General features: G+C 46.2%; 1 protein-coding gene across 2 annotated transcripts; it reads right to left on the bottom strand.

Annotated features, from left to right (window-relative positions):
• Nucleotides 1-305: 305 nt before the first annotated feature.
• On the bottom strand, nt 306-16,360 carry LOC139387136 (src kinase associated phosphoprotein 2). 2 transcript variants are annotated; one of them, XM_071133163.1, is made up of 13 exons: nt 16,064-16,360; nt 15,420-15,525; nt 15,247-15,272; nt 14,395-14,496; nt 12,366-12,446; nt 12,090-12,173; nt 11,110-11,234; nt 10,151-10,214; nt 9,893-10,000; nt 7,584-7,682; nt 6,202-6,314; nt 2,049-2,149; nt 306-1,954 (listed from the first exon to the last, which is right to left on the bottom strand). In XM_071133163.1, the coding sequence occupies exons 1-12, from the start codon at nt 16,101-16,103 to the stop codon at nt 2,057-2,059; spliced, it is 1,041 nt and encodes a 346-aa protein (XP_070989264.1). In that variant the 5' UTR covers nt 16,104-16,360; the 3' UTR covers nt 306-1,954; nt 2,049-2,056. The 2 variants fall into 2 exon arrangements, with proteins under 2 accessions (XP_070989264.1, XP_070989272.1); XM_071133171.1 differs by having other exon boundaries at nt 307-1,954; nt 2,045-2,149; nt 16,064-16,217.
• Nucleotides 16,361-24,870: the final 8,510 nt, after the last annotated feature.

Genomic DNA, 24,870 nt, shown 5'->3' on the forward strand with positions numbered 1-24,870 from the left:
CTCTGTGCAGGAACACAGGTTCTGACATCATCAGTGGGGAAAAGCTGTACCAGTTGAGCTGTTGGAATTACTGCAGACAGGGACTCTGATGCCACCTGGTGGTTGGTTTTTCATACTGCACAGCAGAATACACTGGGTAGAAGAGCTCCCCCAAGCACTGACCTTGGATCAGCTTGCTATCACCCAATCCTCAGCAGGTCATAAGGGGGTAAATGGAAAACTGACCTGAGATATGTGTCTAGTAGAGGCAATGTGATCCAACTCTGCATGGAATGGCATGCAAACAAAACAAACGAACAACCTGGGTCACTATCAAGTATTTATGAAATACGCCTGACCTCTAATATACACATGTATTTCTCAGCCAGACTCCATAAGTGATTCATTCTAGACAGTTCACAATACAAAGACTCCATAAGTGATTCATTCTAGACAGTTCACAATACAAAGACTCCATAAATGATTCATTCTAGACAGTTCACAATACAAAGACTCCATAAGCGATTCATTCTAGACAGTTCACAATACAAAGACTCCATAACGATTCATTCTAGACAGTTCACAATACAAAGACTCCATAAGCGATTCATTCTAGACAGTTCACAATACAAAGACTCCATAAGCGATTCATTCTAGACAGTTCACAATACAAAGACTCCATAACGATTCATTCTAGACAGTTCACAATACAAAGACTCCATAAGCGATTCATTCTAGACAGTTCACAATACAAAGACTCCATAAGTGATTCATTCTAGACAGTTCACAATACAAAGACTCCATAAATGATTCATTCTAGACAGTTCACAATACAAAGACTCCATAAATGATTCATTCTAGACAGTTCACAATACAAAGACTCCATAAGCGATTCATTCTAGACAGTTCACAATATAAAGACTCCATAAGCGATTCATTCTAGACAGTTCACAATACAAAGACTCCATAAATGATTCATTCTAGACAGTTCACAATACAAAGAATCCATAAGCGATTCATTCTAGACAGTTCACAATACAAAGACTCCATAAATGATTCATTCTAGACAGTTCACAATACAAAGAATCCATAAGCGATTCATTCTAGACAGTTCACAATACAAAGACTCCATAAATGATTCATTCTAGACAGTTCACAATACAAAGACTCCATAAGCGATTCATTCTAGACAGTTCACAATACAAAGACTCCATAAATGATTCATTCTAGACAGTTCACAATACAAAGACTCCATAAGCGATTCATTCTAGACAGTTCACAATACAAAGACTCCATAAATGATTCATTCTAGACAGTTCACAATACAAAGACTCCATAAGCGATTCATTCTAGACGGTTCACAATACAAAGACTCCATAAATGATTCATTCTAGACAGTTCACAATACAAAGACTCCATAAGCGATTCATTCTAGACGGTTCACAATACAAAGACTCCATAAATGATTCATTCTAGACAGTTCACAATACAAAGACTCCATAAGCGATTCATTCTAGACGGTTCACAATACAAAGACTCCATAAATGATTCATTCTAGACAGTTCACAATACAAAGACTCCATAAATGATTCATTCTAGACAGTTCACAATACAAAGACTCCATAAGCGATTCATTCTAGACGGTTCACAATACAAAGACTCCATAAATGATTAATTCTAGACAGTTCACAATACAAAGACTCCATAAATGATTCATTCTAGACAGTTCACAATACAAAGACTCTGTATCAAAAGGGGAAATGCAGCGATAATAAATGAAATAAAAACAGTTTACTGAACTCAATCTGCCGAGACAACTCCTTAAAGCGCTTAGCGAGATCAAGATGGACACGACAAGCATCTGATATTTTTCATTTTACTACAGACAGTTGGCTTTGCTGCTTAGTTCAGTGTCCTCTTCAGATATGGTCTGTTTCCATGCATCTCACATGGAAGATGATTGGATTTAGATGCCCTGAAACAGAACACAAAAACACTACATATTAGTGTTGCTGGAACAACCCAACAGTTATTTCACCCATGACTGAGTTGCATGATCTAATACCTACTCAGGCCTTTAAATGGCGTACAACTCCATGAGGTACTCTTTAGGAACGATGCCAACAGACCCCTTCATCTCCCCGATCCACCAACCATAGTTCTGGTACTCCTGATAGAGGAGAGAACAGAGAAAAGAGTCAACCGAGAGGAGAGAGAACAGAGTGAAGGAGAGAAAACAGAGTGAAGGAGAGAAAACAGAGTGAAGGAGAGAAAAGAGTGAAGGAGAGAAAACAGAGTGAAGGAGAGAAAACAGAGTGAAGGAGAGAAAACAGAGTGAAGGAGAGAAAACAGAGTGAAGGAGAGAAAACAGAGTGAAGGAGAGAAAACAGGGAGAGAGAACAGGGAGAGAGAACAGGGAGAGAGAACGGGGAGAGAGAACAGAGTGAAGTAGAGAGAACAGAGTGAAGTAGAGAGAACAGGGAGAGAGAACAGAGTGAAGTAGAGAGAACAGAGTAAAGGAGAGAGAACAGAGAACGAGAGGAGAGAAAACAGAGAGAGAGAAAGCGAGAGAGAAAACAGATCAAAGTAGAGAGAATAGAGAGCATGTTGTATCATTGAATACACTACAAAGCATTTGTTGTAAAAACAAAATAAAAACAGAGATGCATCTTGAGCTAATAGACGTTCTTAGGTCTCAGGCCCGGTTACACACCACGCAGGAGAACCATCACCAGCCCACACCGATATGAGCCCAGTTAGGCAGCAGAGCAGCGTGTGGCTGGTGCCCCATACAGCAGCCGCTCTCCCCACTCGCTTCTTTTTTCTCAGTTCCTAGGAGCCTGACCTCACATGAAAGTCTTCCCTGGGGCTGACAGACACGGGCTGGGGGGCTGAGAGACTATCCCTCCCATGTAGGGCCCAGAGTTTCTCCTGGTCAGGGTGATACTCCTGGCCCTGGCCTGCTCACATAATACAGACTAGTGGATGCTGGTAACGTGTCCATGTTGAGGACCTCAGGTCAGGCATGATGAAGGGCAGTCTGATGATAGAGGTGTATATGACGCCATGTTAGCGCTGGTCCACGGCAATACTAGCCATATGTAACACCCTGGACCAGAGCTACGCCAGCCATATGTAACACCCTGGACCAGAGCTACGCCAGCCATATGTAACACCCTGGACCAGAGCTACGCCAGCCATATGTAACACCATGGACCAGAGCTACGCCAGCCATATGTAACACCCTGGGCCAGAGCTACGCCAGCCATATGTAACGGCCTGGACCAGAGCTACGCCAGCCATATGTAACGTCCCTGGACCAGAGCTACGCCAGCCATATGTAACGTCCCTGGACCAGAGCTACGCCAGCCATATGTAACACCCTGGGCCAGAGCTACGCCAGCCATATGTAACACCCTGGGCCAGAGCTACGCCAGCCGTATGTAACACCCTGGGCCAGAGCTACGCCAGCCGTATGTAACACCCTGGGCCAGAGCTACGCCAGCCATATGTAACACCCTGGGCCAGAGCTACGCCAGCGATATGTAACACCCTGGGCCAGAGCTACGCCAGCCATATGTAACGTCCCTGGGCCAGAGCTATGCCAGCCATATGTAACGTCCCTGGGCCAGAGCTATGCCAGCCATATGTAACATCCCTGGGCCAGAGCTATGCCAGCCATATGTAACGTCCCTGGGCCAGAGCTATGCCAGCCATATGTAACGGCCTGGACCAGAGCTATGCCAGTCATATGTGGCGCCCTGGACCAGGGCTAAAGCCACATAAGAGGAAAAACTGTCCGAAGACGATGCCATGCAGAGAGCGGAAGCCAATTACCTCATCTAATTAACTACACACTGAATCACATCAGTGTTTATGCCATTATGTGAATGTCACAATCGTCTTGTTAATGTGTGACATGATGGAATTGACATTTGGTCCCAAGCCCCCTGGGAGTGATACAGGGTTCTGTGTGTGTGAGCTTCCTGTGTCTGTTGTAGAAGTCAGCCACACCTCAGTGTGGTGTCAGGACCAGCCCAGTGTTGTCTGCTGCTAGGTAAGTCATGGCTGCCTGAGTGAGTGTTGGGGGCTGGAAGCTGGGCCTCAGTCACTAATACACTGGAGGTATATGGGACTCATGAGGAAGGAGGGAGCACAGACCCCACACTGTGACAACATATGAGCACACAAACAAGTACACACACGCTTTGTGTGCAGCAGGCTACTTTAGTTTAGATAGCCTGACACAACACCCTCTAACACTCTGGGGGGTCTGGCAGCTGGAGGGGGGGGGGCACTGTTCGCTCAGGCTATTCCTGGTCTCTGGATAGGGGGAGTGTGTGTGTGTGTGTGCAGCCCTTCCTCCTCCTCCTCCTGATGCAGCTGGTCTGTGTGAGCGTCCAGACAGGTTTTATGGTCATTCCCTCCCTGCAGACCACAACCCCCAACACCAAGGTTCCAGGTCAACTGAAGGCTCTTTCAGTCTGCACACTAAACCCAATGAAAGGACAACGTGATTCCTGCTTCTCTTCGATACAGGAAAAGAAGCCGGATGTGGGCTGTTGTGTTGACATGATTGTCTACTCTGCACATTGGCATTGCACAGCATCTCTGATCATTCCCCCTTTCAGGTGGAATTAAACACGTTGGACATAGAATGGTAACGTGGATGAATAGATAATAAGTCATTACACAGTAATAAACTGCCCGGTTGGTAAAGAAAGGCAGTCAGTCGTTTTCAGAAACTCAAGCTGACAGTTCTTATATCAACCACTAGATGGCAGGCTTGATCATAAAAACAGCGCTTTCATTGAGTCTCTGTAGAAAATCTGTATATATATTTCTTACAGCCCTCCAGACTGAACGCATGAGGACCTTCCTCATTGACTACTGCATTGTACTCACCATAAATAAGAGACTGATGTGAAACACTGCAAAGTTAAATTATTTTGTCCAGTGAAGCTCCGCAAATACATCCGTCATTAAATCACTAAGAAAGTGAATGGATGATGGTACAAACTATGTAGTGGGTAACGCAGCCTTCAATTACAACATATTGGAGAGATGATTTAAAATGGCTGATTACACATCAACAATGTTTAATCCATTAATGGATTCATTTTTTAGGCCACTCCACACAATCACTCTTTAATTCCCCACACCTGGCATACAAACACCCCTCCTACACCTCGCTAGCTGACAAGCCTCGGAAATGGGGCTCCCACCACACGTCCTCACCTGGTCTGAATGGAGTGGAGGACTCCACCTGCCGTTTCCTGAGAACACACATCCCCATTAAGGCCATGCCTGGCTAGGTGAGAGGGACACCAAGCCAAGAACACTAAAAACCTTTCCATTGTGACACAACTAATTCCCATCACACAGAGGCCAGACAGACAGAGAGACAGAGAGAGAGAGAGAGGCTGCATCCTTTAAGGCACCTTATTCCCTACATAGTACACTGCTTGTGACCAAAGCCCTATGGATCTGTAGTGTCCTATGGGTCCTGGTCAAACGTAGTGCACATGTAGGTAATAAGGTGCCATTTGGGACACAGACAGAGAGAGGGCCCAGACCCAGGCCCACCTCAACCTGCCGTTCAGGCTACAGGCTACGGGCTACAGGCTACGGGCTACGGGCTACGGGCTACGGGTTACAGGCTACAGGCTACGGGCTACGGGCTACGGGCTACAGGCTACGGGCTACGGGCTACAGGCTACGGGCTACAGGCTACGGGCTACGGGCCAGCCGCTGCCATATGAAATGTTTACTCCTCAGAGGGTCCAGTAATAACTGACCACTTTAGGTGGTCTGTCTGGTCTGGTGCAGCCACTCATAGAGACCTTTAGAAATACCACAGAATCTAGTAACACTTGGCATAAGAAGGCAAACCTTCTTCTAAGGAGAAGATAACTAGGTAATATAACATGTTTTAACTCTTATTTTATTCATGCTTATCAGCTGCTTAGGATTTTTTGCAAACTATTTGCTATGTCATGGAACATGTCAAGCCATTGTGGAAGATATGAATGATTGAATAAGTGCATCATGTGTGTATATAGCTCTTCACAACGAGCAGGAGCCGCCTCGAGCAGGAGCTGCCTCGAGCAGCCATAAGCCTGTGAAAAGGAGATCATCCTAAACCTCTAGGGACTGCTGATGATCCCTGTCTGGAGGTGAGAGTGAGGATGAGGAGGGTTGGTTCCTACAGCCCAGACCGACCTTGCTGAGGATGTAGATGGCGTCTCCCCGTCTGAAGGACAGTTCATCTGGCTGATCTCCTGTACAGTCCCATATCCCCTGATAGTAGTTCTGGTAGTCTGTGATCTTATTCACTAGATAGACAGAGAGATATTATAGGAGAGATGGATCAATCAAAATGTTCCCCAGTCTCTACAGTACATGGGGTGGTTGTTGTGATGTCATGGTGTGTAACCTATTGAGGTGGTAGAGAGCTAACAAGAGGTCTTCCTCTGACAGAACAATAAACTAGTCATCTCTCCCTCCCTGTCGCCCTCTCTGAGGTGGTAGAGAGCTAACAAGATGTCTTCCTCTGACAGAACAATAGACTAGTCATCTCTCCCTCCCTGTCGCCCTCTCTGAGGTGGTAGAGAGCTAACAAGAGGTCTTCCTCTGACAGAACAATAAACTAGTCATCTCTCCCTCCCTGTCGCCCTCTCTGAGGTGGTAGAGAGCTAACAAGAGGTCTTCCTCTGACAGAACAATAGACTAGTCATCTCTCCCTCTCTATCGCCCTCTCCTCCTCTATGTTCTGTGCCCAGATATCTGACTGATAACTTTCCCCATGTTAGAGATGCACACAATCACAGCACCAGATCAGGTCTGGCTGATGTGTGCTTATACAGGTTCAGGAGTAATGCTGGGAAAGATACTCTGTGGTATGCTGGAGCCTCAGAGTGGAATGTGTTGCCTCTGCTCATAAAGACCAGGTCCTCTCTGGGCAGCTGTAAAAATGACATTTGACTGTACCTTACGATACAACTGCAATGATAACATAGATGTTCTTCTTCTGTGTTTAATCTTCCTGACATACAGTGTTCAACCTGTTGGACGTTGCCCAGCCATCTTATCTCAGGAGGACCACAATGGAAATAAGTCCCAGACTCTGTGTTATCCTCCAGGATTTTACTAATGTGCATATATGGATTTTCAACATTTATGTGGGCTTGTTTTTTTTATGATCTAATGAATTCTCTGTTTTCTCCTATGAAATGTACAGGGGATTGAGCCTCTATAGCTTGTATACATGGTAACACAACACTCAGAACATTTATTGTGTGAGTGGTTAAACATAACTTTCAGTTTGTTTGTACTGACGTTATGCTAAGGCAAGTGGTTAAATGCAGAACTAGTAGGATCTAACTGAAATGTGTTTATTTCAAGAACAGTGTGAAATGCCTTCGAGTTGCTTTTTCACAGGGACTTCCTGTCCATGTCATCATGACTTCCCTTTCACAGTGTGTCTCAGAAGGCCTTCTCTCTAAACTGGCATCTGCTTCTTGATTCTGCAAAGATCTGAACCACGCTGAAGTCTGTGTTTGGTGAGGTTAAAGGATGAGAGGCAGGTCTCCTTCTCCACTTACCTGCAGCTGTAGTGGGTGGGGTAGGTTTGCTGTGTGGCGTGGGTGGTTCCACCTTGGGCTTTGGAGGTGTGGGCAAGGGAGGAGCGGACATGTCCTCCTCTGTTGGGAGAGATAAAAAGAGAGAGAGAGATAAATCCTAATGAATGACATCACATGAACATGGGGGACCTGATCCCAGATCAGCACTTCTACTCTGAGACTATGTAAATGGCCCCAGGACAGAGAGAGGGTCAGATGTGGGTCTGAACAACGTGAGGGATGTAAATGGCCCCAGGACAGAGAGAGAGTCAGATGTGGGTCTGGATAACATGAGGGATGTAAATGGCCCCAGGACAGAGAGAGAGTCAGATGTGGGTCTGAACAACATGAGGGATGTAAATGGCCCCAGGACAGAGAGAGAGTCAGATGTGGGTCTGGATAACGTGAGGGATGTAAATGGCCCCAGGACAGAGAGAGTCAGATGTGGGTCTGGATAACATGAGGGATGTAAATGGCCCCAGGACAGAGAGAGGGTCAGATGTGGGTCTGGATAACATGAGGGATGTAAATGGCCCCAGGACAGAGAGGGTCAGATGTGGGTCTGGATAACGTGAGGAATGCAAAGCCCCAGCTAGTCAGCCACACCTGTTGTTTAACATGCTTGTAACATAGAAGTTACACAAGCTGCAAGAGCAAGGCTGTGTCCCAAATGACACCCTATTCCCTTTATAGTGCACTACTTTTGACAGAGTGTGTATGTACACACACACACACACACACACAAAAGTTTGGCATCACTTAGAAATGTGTCCTTGTTTTTGCCCATTAAAATAACATCAAATTGATCAGAAATACAGTGTAGACATTGTTAATGTTGTAAATGACTATTGTAGCTGGAAACGGCTGATTTTATATGTAATATCTACATAGGCCCATTATCAGCAACCATCACTCCTGTGTTCCAATGGCACGTTGTATTAGCTAATCCAAGTTTATCATTTTAAAAGGCTAATTGATCATTAGAAAACCCTTTTGCAATTATGTTAGCACAGCTGAAAACTGTTGTTCTGATTAAAGAAGCAATAAAACTGGCCTTCTTTTAGACTAGTTGAGTATCTGGAGCATCAGCATTCGTGGGTTCGATTACAGGCTCAAAATGTCCAGAAACAAATAACTTTATTCTGAAACTCGTCAGTCTATTCTTGTTCTGAAAATGAATGCTATTCCATGCGAGAAATTGCCAGAAAACTGAAGATCTCGTACAATGCTGTGTACTACTGCCTTCACAGAACAGCACAAACTGTCTCCAACCAGAACAGAAAGAGGAGTGGGAGGCCCCGGTGCACAACTGAGCAAGAGGACAAGTACATTAGTGTCTAGTTTGAGAAACTGACAGCTTCATTAAATAGTACCCACAAAACACCAGTCTCAACGTCAACAGTGAAGAGGCGACTCTGGGATGCTGGCCTTCTAGGCAGATTGCAAAGAAGAAGCCATATCTCAGACTGGCCAATAAAAATAAAAGATTAAGATGGGCAAAAGAACACAGACACTGGACAGAGGAACTCTGCCTAGAAGGCCAGCATCCCGGAGTCGCCTCTTCACTGTTGACGTTGATGATTGCTGATAATGGACCTCTGGTATCAATGCCATTGGAACACAGGAGTGATGATTACTGATAATGGGCCTCTGTAGATATTCTATTTTTAGATTTATTTTTATTTAAATTAGCCGTTTCCAGCTACAATAGTAATTTACAACATTAACAATGTCTACACTGTATTGCTGTTCAATTTTATGTTATTTTAATGGACAATATTTTGACATTTTCTTTTTAAAACAGGACATTTCTAAGTGACTCCAAACTTTTGAACGGTTGTGTGAGTGAGTGAGTGAGTGATAGAGAGAAGTAAACAGTAGTTAGTATTTACACCTCAATTCATTCACAGCTATGTGTTTATGTTAACGAGAGCGAGCAGAGAGAGGAGAAATGTACCGTCAACATTGCACCACCCTGCCTGAGTCCCAAATGGCCTGCTATTCCCTTTATGAGGCACTACTTTTCCATTCGGGTCCATTGGCCTCTGGTAAAGTGTAGTGCACTAGAAAGGGAAAAGGGTACCATTTGGGTCTCCTCCCCCATCTATCCCATAATAAGGATAGTAGTAATAACATGACAGAGCCGGAGCATAGAGGATGTGTCAATCAGGAAGCATCCAATCAAAACAGTCCTCTAGAGGAACAGGATTCTTGGTTACATTCTCTGACAGAGTACACAGTGTGTGTGTGTGTGTGTATGTATATATGTGTGTGAGAGAGAAATGGCAGACCTGGGAGTTCTTCGTAGATGTCATCATCAATAGGCGCCGCCTCGACAGCGCCAATGTCATCGTACGTCTCTTGATCCTCCTCGTCCAATGGAATGACCCCTGACATGTCTACAAACACACACAGCCACCCACACACACACAGCCTCAGATTAAATAAGGGAACTAGTCTATACTGGTTACTATTCAAATATTCATAAAAGACTTGACATGAAAAGTACAGTGGATAAAATATGAGGTCTAATGGTGAGTATTACAAACCTCTCAACACAAAATCTATCTGCTCCACCCATTCCTCTGCCTCTTTCTGAGATGACGCACAGAACTGGGAGAGCAGGAGAGAGAGAGAGAGAGAGAGAGAGAGAGAGAGAGAGAGAGAGAGAGAGAGAGAGAGAAAGAGAGAGAGAGAGAGAGAGAGAAAACGACAGTCAGTAGTTGCACCTAAATTAATTAACATAAACAAATAGCACTGTATTTATACATTAGCTAAACTTTCCTCAAGGAAGGAAAAAACTAGCTAAGAAACCTGAATATGTATGTGAGAAATACTTTACCAAAACTCTAAATGTGTGTGTTTTGCATCATCATTATGATGTGGTCAGTGGCACTTTGCTTCTTGAAAGTCCAATCTTTTGAAAAATTGACTGCTAACATGCAAAACATTTTGGGACTGAATCAACAGCGGACTAATACAAAACATTAAAAATATAGTTTGAATGGATTTTCCCTTTAAGGCGTAAATCATAGTTCACAGACACGAGATAGCTATGTCCCAATGGGACGGTGGACTATGTGGCTCTGAGACCATCTGCAGGGGAACGTACTGCCTGAACACCTCTCCACAATCCCCAACCAACGTGACTCCTGTCCGCCTCCTCTGTTCATTTCAATGCGTTGACAGTTGGAGAAATTGCTTGAGCTGAGCAGAGAACTCAACAAGTCTGAAAGCCAAAGGTCCAATATTCTAGAACTCTGCTGTGTGGACGTGTCCACGTGTTGGACTATGATCAAAGTTTAAAGGGACGGTATTACCAGACAGATAGATTTTTAGTCCAAGACTAAGATTTATTTCAATGAGATTCTATATATTCTCCAGGACTCGGGTGAATCGGTGTCTGGGAAACCGTCCTATAGTGGTTTCAGAAATGTTACATGGACAGACTGCAATGATTAGCGTATGGTATGGCCCCTAAGTGTCATCAAGAGACGAGCTCTCTCACCTGATATACTCGCTTGTCAGAGGAAGAAATTTCAAAGCAGCAATCTTTCTTGGAATCTTTTCGCAGGGTGTTATTCATCTTGACACTGTAGCCATCAATTGCAAACTCGCCCTTCTGCTGCTTGTCTGTCAGAGGAGAGAGAGAGAGAGAAACACAACTACAACAACAAGTCATGATTACTAGAGTAACATCACTGTTTGGCTATAAATTATATATATTCAATGAAAATAAAAACTATGAAAAGATCAAATATACATTCCCAAACACCTCAAACTACAGTTGTCTGGGAAGTCATGAATGTTGAGTACCTGTCTCACTACCGTAGTAGTAGTATGTCTGGTTGAATACCTTTCTCACTGCCATAGTAGTAGAATGTCTGGTTGAATACCTTTCTCACTACCATAGTAGTAGAATGTCTGGTTGAATACCTTTCTCACTACCGTAGTAGTAGTATGTCTGGTTGAATACCTTTCTCACTACCATAGTAGTAGAATGTCTGGTTGAATACCTTTCTCACTACCATAGTAGTAGAATGTCTGGTTGAATACCTCTCACTACCATAGTAGTAGTAGAATGTCTGGTTGAATACCTTTATCACTACCATAGTAGTAGAATGTCTGGTTGAATACCTTTATCACTACCGTAGTAGTAGAATGTCTGGTTGAATACCTTTCTCACTACCATAGTAGTAGAATGTCTGGTTGAATACCTTTATCACTACCGTAGTAGTAGAATGTCTGGTTGAATACCTTTATCACTACCATAGTAGTAGAATGTCTGGTTGAATACCTTTATCACTGCCATAGTAGTAGAATGTGTGGTTGAATACCTTTCTCACTACCATAGTAGTAGAATGTCTGGTTGAGTACATTTATCACTACCGTAGTAGTAGAATGTCTGGTTGAATACCTTTACTCAGTAGTAGAATGTCTGGTTGAATACCTTTCTCACTAGTAGTAGCCGTATGTCTGGTTGAGTACCTTTCTCACTACCATAGTAGTAGAATGTCTGGTTGCTCAAAGCGCACCATCTCTTCTGCCACTCTGTGCCAAAGAAGCTGTGATCTGTGGAAGACAATGGGAACATCACCATCAACATAGCCATACAATCCAGAATCTGGAGACTCATAAACAGTGTCGTTTCCCCAAAAGTCCCAGAGTATGTGTCGTGTATGTTAGTAAAGACACCAATGTCATATATATAACCAACATATGTGTATATATATTAATATATGCATGTCTATGGAAGAACCCCACCCTTCCTGCGTTTCTCCAGGTGTCCGGCCTTGAAGACAGACTGGAGGTCCTGAGCCGCCACGGCTAGAGACTGCTGAGCACCTATAGGCATAGAGACAACGATGCAAGTCTATCAGCCTTCTAGCAACCTTCTTTACGTTCTCATCATTTAGATCAATGACTATGGCTAAGCTGATTGGACAACTGTTACTTTGGAAAAACAGGAAATAGTACAGTTTTGCTTTGTCTTTTCTTGCTCCCGAAAACCAAGAAGACCTACTACACAGTCCCCGATTCCAATGAATCTCACAGTGAAAATGCACCCGTACAATGTCCAAAAAGAGGGTAACACACATCTTTGCTTATTTGGTTTGTCATCAATTGGGTCGATATAGAAGTTAAGCATCTTTTAGTGCAGAAGAGAACAATATTTTGCAGCCAACTAGTGCAACTTCAATGCACATGTTCAACTCTCTGTGTCAAAGTTGCTCCGAGTGAAAGAGGGGCCATAAAACTGGCAGCTGTTTAAAGGCCAATAAAACCCAGACCCCTTACCCTTTCACAAGGTTTATCTTGATACTCTATTAACCCAAACCAAATACACAAACGCTGTGTAGGTTACTGTTATGGGAGAAAGACTACTGTATACATACATAGGCATGCCTTTTCTTGGACTGTAGTAGAAATGTAAAGTGGTGACTGTAAACCTCTTGACTGCCACTCTGCGAGGTTCCAGGATGTGAGTAATAAACTATGCTCTCTCTGTCATGAGGGGCCAACCCACAGCTGTGCCCTTCAAATTGCTTCCAAAGTCAGTTGCCAAGTTACAACTGGAATGTCAGTGGTCTCACAATCTCCTTCACTTCAGCTTTCTCTCTCGCTCACACACAGACTTGGTGAGAGAGATAACCACAAACACTACATGGACAAAAGTATGTAGACACCTGCTCATCAAACATCTCATTCCAAAAGCAGGGGCATTAATATGGAGTTGGCCCCCCTTTGACTGCTATACCAGCCTCCACTCTTCTGGGAAGGCTTACCACTAGATGTTGGAACATTGCTGCAGGGACTTGCTTCCATTCAGCCACAAGAACATTAGTGAGGTCGGGCACTGATGTTGAACAATTAGGCCTGGCTCGCAGTCGGTGTTCCAATTCATCCCAAAGGTGTTTGATGAGCTTGAGGTCAGGGCTCTGTGCAGGCCAGCCAAGTTCTTCCACACGGATCTCGACAAACCATTTCTGTATGGACCTCACTTTGTGCACAGGGGCATTGTCATGCTGAAACAGGAAAGGGTCTCCCCAAACTGTTGCTACAAAGTTGGAAGTACAGAAAAACCCTTGAATGAGTAGCTGTGTCCAAACTTTTGACTGGTACAGTATGTATGCAAGTTTGTAGATTGTATCAGTCTGGGTCCATTCCACTTCAATTAAATTCAGTCAATTCAGGATATAAACTGAAATTCTAGCTCATTCCAATTGTTTTCTTACAGAGAAGCATGAATTGGAATTTTAATTCTTTGAATCCAACACTGGTCTACGCCCTCGTGCTGAGCCTGGTCTACGCCCTCGTGCTGAGCCTGGTCTACGCCCTCGTGCTGAGCCTGGTCTACGCCCTCGTGCTGAGCCTGGTCTACGCCCTCGTGCTGAGCCTGGTCTACGCCCTCGTGCTGAGCCTGGTCTACGCCCTCGTGCTGAGCCTGGTCTACGCCCTCGTGCTGAGCCTGGTCTACGCCCTCGTGCTGAGCCTGGTCTACGCCCTCGTGCTGACCCTGGTCTACGCCCTCGTGCTGACCCTGGTCTACGCCCTCGTGCTGACCCTGGTCTACGCCCTCGTGCTGACCCTGGTCTACGCCCTCGTGCTGACCCTGGTATAAACCCTCGTGTTGACCCTGGTATAAACCCTCGTGTTGACCCTGGTATAAACCCTCGTGTTGACCCGGGTATAAACCCGGGTATAAACCCTCGTGTTAACCCTGGTATAAACACTCGTGTTAACCCTGGTATAAACCCTCGTGTTAACCCAGGTACAAGTGTTTGTGACGTACCTTCACAGGTCTCATCCTCCTTATCTGTGCGTTCTGAATGCAGTGACCCTCCATCATTGTTGCTGTCCTCCACTTCATCCTCTTCTGAGTCCTCTGCATCTCCTGGTTCAAAACGGTAGTTGTTGATGTATTACAGTAAGACCCATGCATGTCCCAAATTGACAACTATTCTCTACAAACACTCAAACTGGACACTTATCTCAATCTCTTCATTCAAAGACTCAATCATGGACACTCTTACTGACAGTTGTGGCTGCTTTGTGTGATGTATTATTGTCTCTACCTTCTTGCCCTTAATGCTAATGTTTGTAACGTGTTTTGTGCTGCTGCCATGTTGTGTTGCTACCATGTTGTTGTTATGTTGTGTTGCTACCATGCTGTGTTGCTACCAAATATAGAGCACTACATTTGACCAGGGCCCATAGGGGGGAAGGAGGAGGTATAATCTGTGGAACATTCCAACTGGAATCTGCTCCAAAACCTTCAGAAATATCAAAGTTGCCAACAAACAACACATACAAAGTTGTATAGAGGCATAATAAGATACCGGGTAGGGAGTGGGCTATTTCATTACATTTTTTCAATCACCACGTTTATTCCTGAAAAATGTCTGTCCTCACTCTGGTAGCCTATGGACAAACATTAAGAATAAGCTACGTGGTGAGTTGATGCCTATTCGGCAGCTAGGTGAATTGATCATATATTACTTTGTATGCGTTGTTTGTTGGCAACCTTGTACTTACAAAGTTTTTGGAACAGATTCCTGTTGGAACGTTCCACAAATTATACCCACCCGGAGTAAGGTGCCTTTTTTTAACACATCGACATCAAGCACACTGAGTAAAAACATACGATTCTCGTTGAACTCTTGAGGGTATCTGTAAAACACAAGAAGGAAGAAGGAAACGATATATCGCCATAGTACAACTGCAAAACAGCTATAGACAGAGTTATATAATTTAACTAACGAGCTGTTGCAAAACCACAAAGTATTTATAATAGGTCCTGCTGGAGTCTAAACATACCCAGATTTGACCTCTTTGATCCGCTTTATGAAGGCTTCTCTTTTCTCCTTTGCCTTCTTACTCAAATTCTCTCCTTTCAGACCATCGAAGAGGAAATCTTCAAGATCTTAAAAGGAGAAGAAATGTGAAGGCAAAGTTTCAGGTCATGTGATCACAATAATCAACCAGAATCATGCAGCCCATTCCCAAATATTTAATAGAGTTCTCAACTATACTCTAAATATTGAAAATAATTCCCCGTTTTTAGGATACATTTCTAACTTTTACACATGACAAAAAAAGGTCCATTTTTATCCAACTTTAACACATGAAAATAGTGTCCTTTTTTGTTTTGGTATAATTGCTTTGGAGCGATAACCAAACACTTCGGATGCAAACGTGGGTAGGTTGCCTGCCTACTCATTTCAATACTGCCAACTAATAAAGGAATCATATTAGTTACAACTCAAGGGTGCACCTGTTTGTTTGTGGCAATCGTCTCTATGGTGGGAAGACCTCTACCAGCCATATTGCAGTGAGACAGACACTTACTTCCTCTTTTTCAAAACAGTTATAAAATGTTTTTGGAAAACTTTACGTTTGACAACGATAGGATAGAAATCCATTACACTAACACGTCGATTAATAATATATAATATAAATACCTGAAATAAGCGTCGTTAACTCCTCCGGAATTGACCGCATAGCTTTACAAAGTCAAAAATCCAGCCAGGGTAGACTGAGAAACTCAGTTAATACGGAAACTCTGGAGGGCTGAGAGATACGGAAGTTGCCGTATAAGTTCACTAATCAAATACAATGACCACTGGCTACAGTGCAGTGACACTTTTCAAATGTAGACCGCGGGCCGTATCCTTCCTCTCTTGTTGCACCTGCACCGCCATCGCGTTTAACCTGCCCGCGCGGTACCTGCACGCACGCCCAATAGTATTGCATAGAATGCGTTTTTCACACTGAACAAAAATATAAACGCAACATGTGACGTGTTGTTATGTTTCACTATATTGGATGACTCCAATATATTGGTATCACTCTGCGGCGGAGGGATACATCCGAGGTGAAGATTTACACATTTACTCCGGTGTACACCTGTGTCAAGGCTGGGGTCCGCCCTTATATATAGACCCCATGGCCGCGGCACAGACGTTCTCTTTCATTTTCTCGGCGGATGTCCGTATGGGTTGATGTACAAACTTTCTGAAGTTCGCTTGGTAAGTCACTGGTAAGTGTAATAGCTTGCGTGGAAGTATACTCACTGTCTGTTTGCAGCCTGGAGCAGCTGGCCACGTGGCCAGCCCCTCTTCAGTGCTCTACTCGCTGCGCTTGGTTGACCTGTATCTTCCGCCCGTGGTTTGTCTTGCTTATGTGTAGTTAGAGTTACGCTATGACTCAGTGTGCATCCATTAATATATTGGTGGCTCTTGCTGCCACAGACTGTATTTACCTTACACATATTGCCGACTGGCTTGTTCTGTGTGTGTTGTGAATTGCTTTAATTACCCTGCAGGTTTTTTTTCTTCATTCCCTTGCAGAATGTAAGAGTATCATGGTGGGCTTCCACTATGTAGAGACATTAATTTTGGAGTTCCTTAACAGAGTTACTCCATATGGTGCTTTTTGTTTTCTGCTTGGATATTAAACCGGCTAGGTAATATTGCAGTTGGCGTAAAAAACAAAACAACCCATAAATCAAATCCATTACCTGGTTGCTGTTTCTTTTTTGTCTGCCTGTTTTTCCCAAACGGGTCTTCCCTGTTTTCTGCAGAGGTACTGGGTCATTTATCCCTCCAGGTTCCTATTCCTCCAAGCGGGTTACGACATAGCTCTCCCAGGGCGTCGGACCCCTGCTCCGTGGCCCTGTTAGCTTGGCTTAGCTTATGGCTTCCCTTTGTGACAGGTGTGATGGTGGCATCACGGTGATCTGCATACCTCGTATGCACTGCCTGGGTTTGAGCCACACGGAGAGGGTGGTGACGTGCCCTACTGGATGCCTGTTTTGTGTGGTGTTCTCAGAACGCCTGTGCCTGGTGTGATTGGGGGCCATGCGCGAGTGTGTCGGCCAGGCTGAGGCGGGCTCCTTCCCCAGGAGTGGTGTGCCAGCGAGCCGTTAGTCCCTCTACTAGGCCCGGTACCCCTCCCAGGAAGTGTGGCCGGAGCCAGGCAGAGCCCATCTGCTGCCAGTCCTGGACGGGGGCAGAGTCAGACCGCTGGGACCACCTTGAACGGAGGGCGCATGCCCTGCGTCAGGAGGTTGATGGCTTCGATGGCAATGACAGCTGTTCCCTGTTGTCCAGTGATAGGCTGTTCCTGGGTGACGGTGCTGGCACTGTTCACCACCGACGCTACAAGCCTGACAGGCCATCAGAAGCCGGCAGTGGGGTTTCATTGCCCCCAGCGACTAGAGAGGCTATGAGGGGCCTACTCACTCGGGTAGCCACTGCACTGGACATCAAACTGGTGGACAGTGATCACTTAATCTGTCCCCATCTCTGCTGAGTTCTGCAAGGCCTTGCAGGAGAGCTGGGCCTGTGCCATGGTCCTCCCAGACCGGGAGAATATAGGGCGGAACCCGCGACTGAAGCTGGGACCCCCCGGAGTCTTTGAGGACTTGTAAGCCACATATGGCTCCCTTTGCTCTCTTGGCCGCCTTACCAATGCGGCCATGCTGCAGGCCTACCTGCAGACTCTATTGCCCCGGCTGCAGGAGGGCACAGAGGAGCTCCTCCGGGAAGTGATGGAGGTGACTCGCCTGCTTTCCCTGCTCCAGAAGGATGTGGCCCGCTCCAACGGACAGGCCATGGCACAGGTGGTTACCTCCCGGCTCCATCTCTGGCTGGTCCAATCCGGTCTGCCAGCTGCTCTCCAGAGCACATTTGCCACTCTCCCAATCACCCCAGGGCTGACTTTTGGCCCAGGGGTTAATGACATTCTGGAGCAGACTGATGCGGTTCGTAGGGACCGGGAGACCCTGAGACGTTCATGCCACCTCCTCAGGCTCCGGGTCCAAGGCAGACGGACCATCGCCACCCACCTGAGCCAAACAACGGTGGGGTCCCTCTCCTGCCCCATCGCCTCATGCTGTGGGATGACCGCAGGGAAGGGCACAGTGTGTGGTGGAGCAACAACCTGTCAACCGTCACCGCCATAGGGACATGCCTGGGGGACCCAGGTGCTCGGGGCGCCAGAGGAGGCGCCGGCCTCATCTCCAGGTCTCAAAGGGCAAGGTGGGAGGAGTGTGTGGAGTCCCCACGGGTGTTGTCCACAATGCTTCAGGGGTACCGACTCCAATTCCAGTTGCCGGCCCCCTTCCTTCAGGGGCCTTCGTGTCACCGCGGTGGCCGACCAGGACCCAGGTCCTGTCAGACATGCTCCTGTAAACAACAAGAGTCGTCTGACGCCCACCCAGAGGGTGGCCTTCATTGGCATGGAACTGGACTCAGTCCTCATGACCGCACACTTGCCCACGAGAAGGGTTCAGGTGATCTTGCCTTGACCACTCTCGACAGGGGCGGGTGGTATCCCTCCCAACGCCTGTTGGGATTGCTGACATCGGCCTCGTTGTTGATTCCCCTGGGCCTGCGCCATCTCCTGCCTCTTCACCGGTGGTTCAACTCCCACCGGCTGCACCCGGAGCACCAGTCACCACCAGCTGAGGGTGATGGCACAGTGCCTCAGGGCATTGTTGAGGTGGAGCTGTCGCTCCTTTCTCTCAGGTGAGGTGGAGATGCTGATGATGTGCCACCAGGAGCTGGTCAGCACAGACGCCTCCCAGATCGGCTGGGGGGGTGTGACCAAGGGCAGGTCGGCCAGCGGCTGTTGGCTACCCCCTTAGAGCGGGAAGGCACATCAATACACTAGAGCTCCGAGCTGTACTGCTGGCCCTGCAGTCTTTCCTTCCACATCTGAAAGGAAGACATGTCCTGGTGAGAATGGACAACACCACAGTGGTGGCCTACATCAACCATCAGGGTGGACTGAGGTCCTACAGCCTCCATTTTATGGCATGGGACCTCCTTCTCTGGGGTCAGGGACGTCTAGTGTCTCTACTCGCAGAGCACTTACCTGGCATCCTGAATGTGGCAGCGGATATGCTCTCGAGGGAGGCCGCCTACATTCTCCCCCCCAACCCAAGTTCGGGAGGCTGCAGGTGGACCTGTTTGCCTACCTGGACAATATACACTGCCCTCTGTGGTACTCCATGTCATCGCCACCAGGGCCTCTGGCTTGTATGCTCTGGCTCATGATTGGCTAGGGCTGGAGCTTTAAGCATTCCCCCCTTTTTTTCCCTGATCCAGGCTGTGCTGGACAGGACCAGGATGGCAGCGCATCGTCTGCTTCTGGTGGCCCCATAGTAACCCAGATGACCCTGGTTCAGCCTTCTCCTGTTCCTGTTGTCTGGGACACCTTGGCAACTTCCCCTGAGACCGGACCTGCTGTCTCAGGCCGGGGGAACTCTGTGGCATCCAAGGCTGCACCGCCTCCGCACCAATGGTCCATGTTGGGACTACAGGATAATGAACACCATGCAGAGCACAAGGACACTGGCTACAACTGCGGCATACCAGTTGCGCTGGCAGTTCTGCTCTTGGTACACTGGTATTGAGGTTGTGCCTGAGTCATGCGGGGTACAGTATGTCCTCCAATACCTGCAGTCTCGCTTGGATGAGGGCTTGGCAGCCTCTACACTGAGAGGGTACTTGGCTGCTATATCTGCCTGCCATGTGGGGTGGATGGACAGGCCAGTGGGGTGCCATCCCTTGGTCTCCAGGTTTATGAAGGGGGTTCGTCGCCTGCGTCCAGCTAGGACCCACTCAATGGCGAGTTGGGATCTGGATGTGGTCTTGGCAGCTTTGGCAAAGCCGCCTTTCGAACCGTTGGCATCTGCTTCCCTGAAACACCTCTCTATGATGGTGGCTTTCTTGGTAGCGATTACTTCCATGAAGAGGGTGGGTGACCTCCATGCTCTTTCAATAAGTTCTGAGTGCTACCGGATGGACCTGGGGGGTTGAGTATATCGCTCCGCCCCAACCCGTCATTCCTCCTGAAGGTTCTGTCAGACAGGCATGTGAACATCCCTTTCATCCTGACTGCTTCCACCCCCCAGCAGTGGCAGGGGGGTCTGGACCTCCCTCTGGCATGCTATTGCCTTGTTGGGTGTATTGACTGTCTATGTGGAGCGTAGGGTCCCTGCGTCTCGGTCCTGCGCTGGGACTTCACCGCTGGCTGGCCAGGTCCCTCTAGTACCGACTAAATCTGGTACGGGTATATAAATATATTGGAGTGATCCAATATAGTAAAATATAACGAAGGTTACGTATATAACCACGGTTCTGTGAGCTATATGGATCACTCCAATCCTCTACGGTGCTAGAGGGACCTCAAATTATGTAGAGAATATGTGTCGCGGCCATGGGGTCTATATATAGGGGCTGACCCCAGCCGTGACACAGGTGTACACGAGCAGAAGTCTGTAAATCCTCACCTCGGATGTATCCCTCCGCCTTGGAGTGATCCATATAGCTCACATAACCGTGGTTACAACCGTGGTTGATTAAGAGAATTATGTTCTCCAGGTACATAACCCAATGTAATTATATTACTCTGTCTGCAAACCAGAATGTGTAAGATCCTGGTTGAATGAAACAGACGGAGGCCCAGCTAAATAGTCAAAAAGGTTTATTCACAGAACGTTCTAAAGTCAAGAATACAAAGCAATTCATTTTATACTGACTTCTCACGCCCACACATTCACACACACATGTCCTGCTACGCACACACCACCCAGCCGACAGAGATGGTGACCTTGTCCTTGAGACGTTCTCTCCCAAATCTCTAGTCAGGTCGGCACCAAGCTCAGACAGTCTGTTTATAATACCATAAAGACATATTGTTTTACCCTAATTCTGACTAGGACTACACATTTATTGATTATGATTTTATACATTCTAATCATTCAATTAAGACGGGTGAGAATTATCACATGCGTAACATGGGAATGAATGTTACGTGAGCTGAAATGAAAGATCCCTGAAATGTTCCATATGCACAAAAAGCTTATTTCTCTAAAATTGTGCACAAATTTGTTTACATCCCTGTTAATTACCATTTGTCCTTTGCCAAGATAATCCATCCACCTGACGTGTGGCATATCAAGAAGCTGATTAAACAGCATGATCATTACACATGTGCATCTTGTGCAATAAAAGGCCACTCTAAAATGTGCAGTTTTGTTACACAACACAATGCTACAGATGTCAAGTTTTGAGGAAGCGTGCAATTGGAATGCTGACTGCAGGAATGTTCACTAGAGCTGTTGCCAAAGAATGTAATGTTCATTTCTCTATCATAAACCGCCTCCAATGTCGTTTGACAGGATTTAGCGGTACGTCCAACCAGCCTCACAACCGCAGACCACGTGTAACCACGCCAACCTAGGACCTCCACATCCAGCTTCTTCACCTGCGGGATCGTCTGAGACCAGCTCCCTAGACAGCTGATGAAACTGGGTTTTGCACTACCGGAGAATTTCTGCACAAACTGTCAGGAGCCGTCTCAGGGAAGCTAATCTGAATGCTTGTCTTCCTCACCAGGGTCTTGACCTGACTGCAGTTCGGCGTCCTAACTGACTTCAGTGAGCAAATGCTCACCTTCGATGGCCACTGGGACGCTGGAGAAGTGTGCTCTTCACAGATGATTCCCGGTTTCAACTGTGCTGGGCGGATGGCAGACCGCGTGTATGGCTTTGTGTGGGCGAGTGATTTGCTGATCTTGTTGTGAACAGAGTGCCCCATGGTGCCGGTGGGGTTATGGTATGGGCAGGCATAAGCCACGGACGATGAAAAACAATTGCATTTTATCAATGGCAATTTGAATGCACAGAGGTGCTGTGAAAAGATCCTGAGGCCCATTGCCGTGTCATTCATCCACCGCCATTACTTTGTTTCAGCATGATAACGCACGGCCCCATTTCGCAAGGATCTGTACACAATTCCTGGAAGCTGAAAGTGTCCCAGTTATTCTATGGCCTGCATATTCACCAGACACATCACTCATTTTGAAAATGTTTGTGATGCTCTGGATCAATGTGTATGACAGCGTGTTCCAGATCCTGCCAACATCCAGCAACTTCGCACAGCCATTGAAGAGGAGTGGGACAACATTCCACAGGCCACAATCAACAGCCTGAACAACTCTATGCGAAGGAGATGTCTCCCTGCATGAGGCAAATGCTGGTCACACCAGATACTGACTGGTTTTCTGATCCATACCTATTTATTTAAGGTATCTGTGACCAACAGATGCATATCTGTTTCCCCAGTCATGTGAAATCCATAGATTAGGGCCTATTGAATTTATTTCAATTGACTGGTTTCCTTATATGAACTGTAACTCCGTAACATGTTTTAAACTGTTGCATTTTATATTTTTGTTCAGTGTAGTTTAGTTGCCTCCCTCTCTGGTTTATTTACGTGGCCCCCGTCACGCCACAGTTTTAAGCAACAATTATGTGAGTTCTGGTAGGCAACCTATAATTAACGTACAGATTTCTATGTTCAGATCTTAAATGTAATGTGCTATTTGTAGTAAACACAGACAGCAAATGTCAGTTTTATTGAATCAGACTTGATCTCTTCCAATCAGGAGCATAGGTGCTAGAGCTGCTCTGAGTGTTGCTGAACAACAGATCTGTGGTGGCAGATCGTAACACACGTCAATGAATCCCACATATCACAGCTTCATAGATAATATCTCCCTCCCAAATGGCACCCTAGTCCTTATATAGTGCACTACTTTTTACTGGGACCCTATGGGTCCTTTGACTGGGGCCTAAAGTAGTGCACTATATAGTGAATAGGGTGCCATTTGGGATGAAGCACATGTAGGTGTGATAAGAATTCCTTGGATGGATGCCTGGTTTGTGCCAATGTACACTGTTATTATGCAAGCACAGAGCCCTCTCTAAGAAAAAACAACTTCTACTCCTTTTGTGTGTTTAGGAAAGAGACCTGGGCATCATCAGTCAGTGTCAGTCTGTTGGGGAGGTTTGGGGCCATGGCAGGGTTGAGTGTCATTCAACTACCAGACACTGCACTCAAACGTGGTTCCTAAACCCACATGTTTTATGAGGGATCTCAGACTCAACTGGGTGTTAATTTCTCTGTCCTGTCCAAGCCTGGTATATCAAAATGTATTGTCCAATCAATTCCATGTACAGTACTGTCTGTCATCCATTGTGAATCAGTCGGGAGTTTGTGCTACATCTCAACGTGCCCTGTGTGTGTGTTACGTCTCAACTTGCCCTATGTGGGAGACAGTTGGGGCATGATGACGACGCTACAATACATGTTCAGGGAAGCATAGTACTCCTGTCCTCCTCTGCTGTCTTGTCTGTCTCTAAAACAACAGCCTATACCCCTGTATCTCCTGTACTGTAGCCTACTCAGCAGGGGTTATTGTCACCATTCTATGAAGCTTGTTTATAACATTGTGTCAAACCGTGCCACCCAATTCTTGTTAAAGGCCTTTGAGTGAGGCAGAGCTTTCAGACAGTTTATATAGTGAGACAGGCAGTGATGACTGAACCTATCCAGCTGTCACCCCACCTTTTTTGGCTGCTTCTGAAATGCCACCCTATTCCGTATGTAGTGAACTACTTTTGACCAGAGCCCTAGGAAACCTCTCCTTTTCTTATCTTGTCTCAGGAGCAGTCCGACTCAGGATGGGTATGGGAGAGTGGCTGTCTCTGACCTCTGACATCACCAGGATCTCTAGGGTCGCAAAGTTCCAGCAACTTTCCCAAAATTCCAAGGTTTTCCAGAAATTGTGGTTTTAGAATTTTACCAACCATGATTTCTGGAAAACCTGGGAACTTTTTGGAAAGAATTGTGACCCTACCAGGATCTCTGGGATTGACAGAGCCTAAATCCTGAGACGAGTATACAATTCCTCTCCTGTCTGTCCTGCCTTCCATGATAGTATGAAAACATGTACTCAAGCATAAAACCCAGGTAGAGTGCTTATTGAATGAATATAACTAGGCCTACTAGACCAGGGCCAGTATTCAGGAGAGCTGACCTAGGATCAGTTTGGCCTATTTGTTTTTTAACTTTAATTTAACTAGGCAAGTCCGTTAAGAACAAGTTCTTATTTACAATGACGGGCTACCCCGGCCAAACCCTAACCAGGACAACGCTGGACCAGTTGTGCACCCGCCCTATGGGACTCCCAATCACGGCCGGTTGTGATACAGCCTGTAATCGAACCAAGGTCTGTAATGACGCATTTAGCACTGAGATGCAGCGCCTTAGACCGCTGCGCCACTCAAGAGCCCAAAATAATGAATGGAGAGGGGCATCTGATTAAGTCAGCACTCCTACTCTGAGATACTGTGAATACGGGCCCTGCTAAACAATAGGACTCAGTCTCATTACTCACCATTCACAATATCCTT

This window comes from Oncorhynchus clarkii, chromosome 3, assembly GCF_045791955.1.
Source record: "Oncorhynchus clarkii lewisi isolate Uvic-CL-2024 chromosome 3, UVic_Ocla_1.0, whole genome shotgun sequence".
Taxonomy (NCBI): Eukaryota; Metazoa; Chordata; class Actinopteri; order Salmoniformes; family Salmonidae; genus Oncorhynchus; species Oncorhynchus clarkii.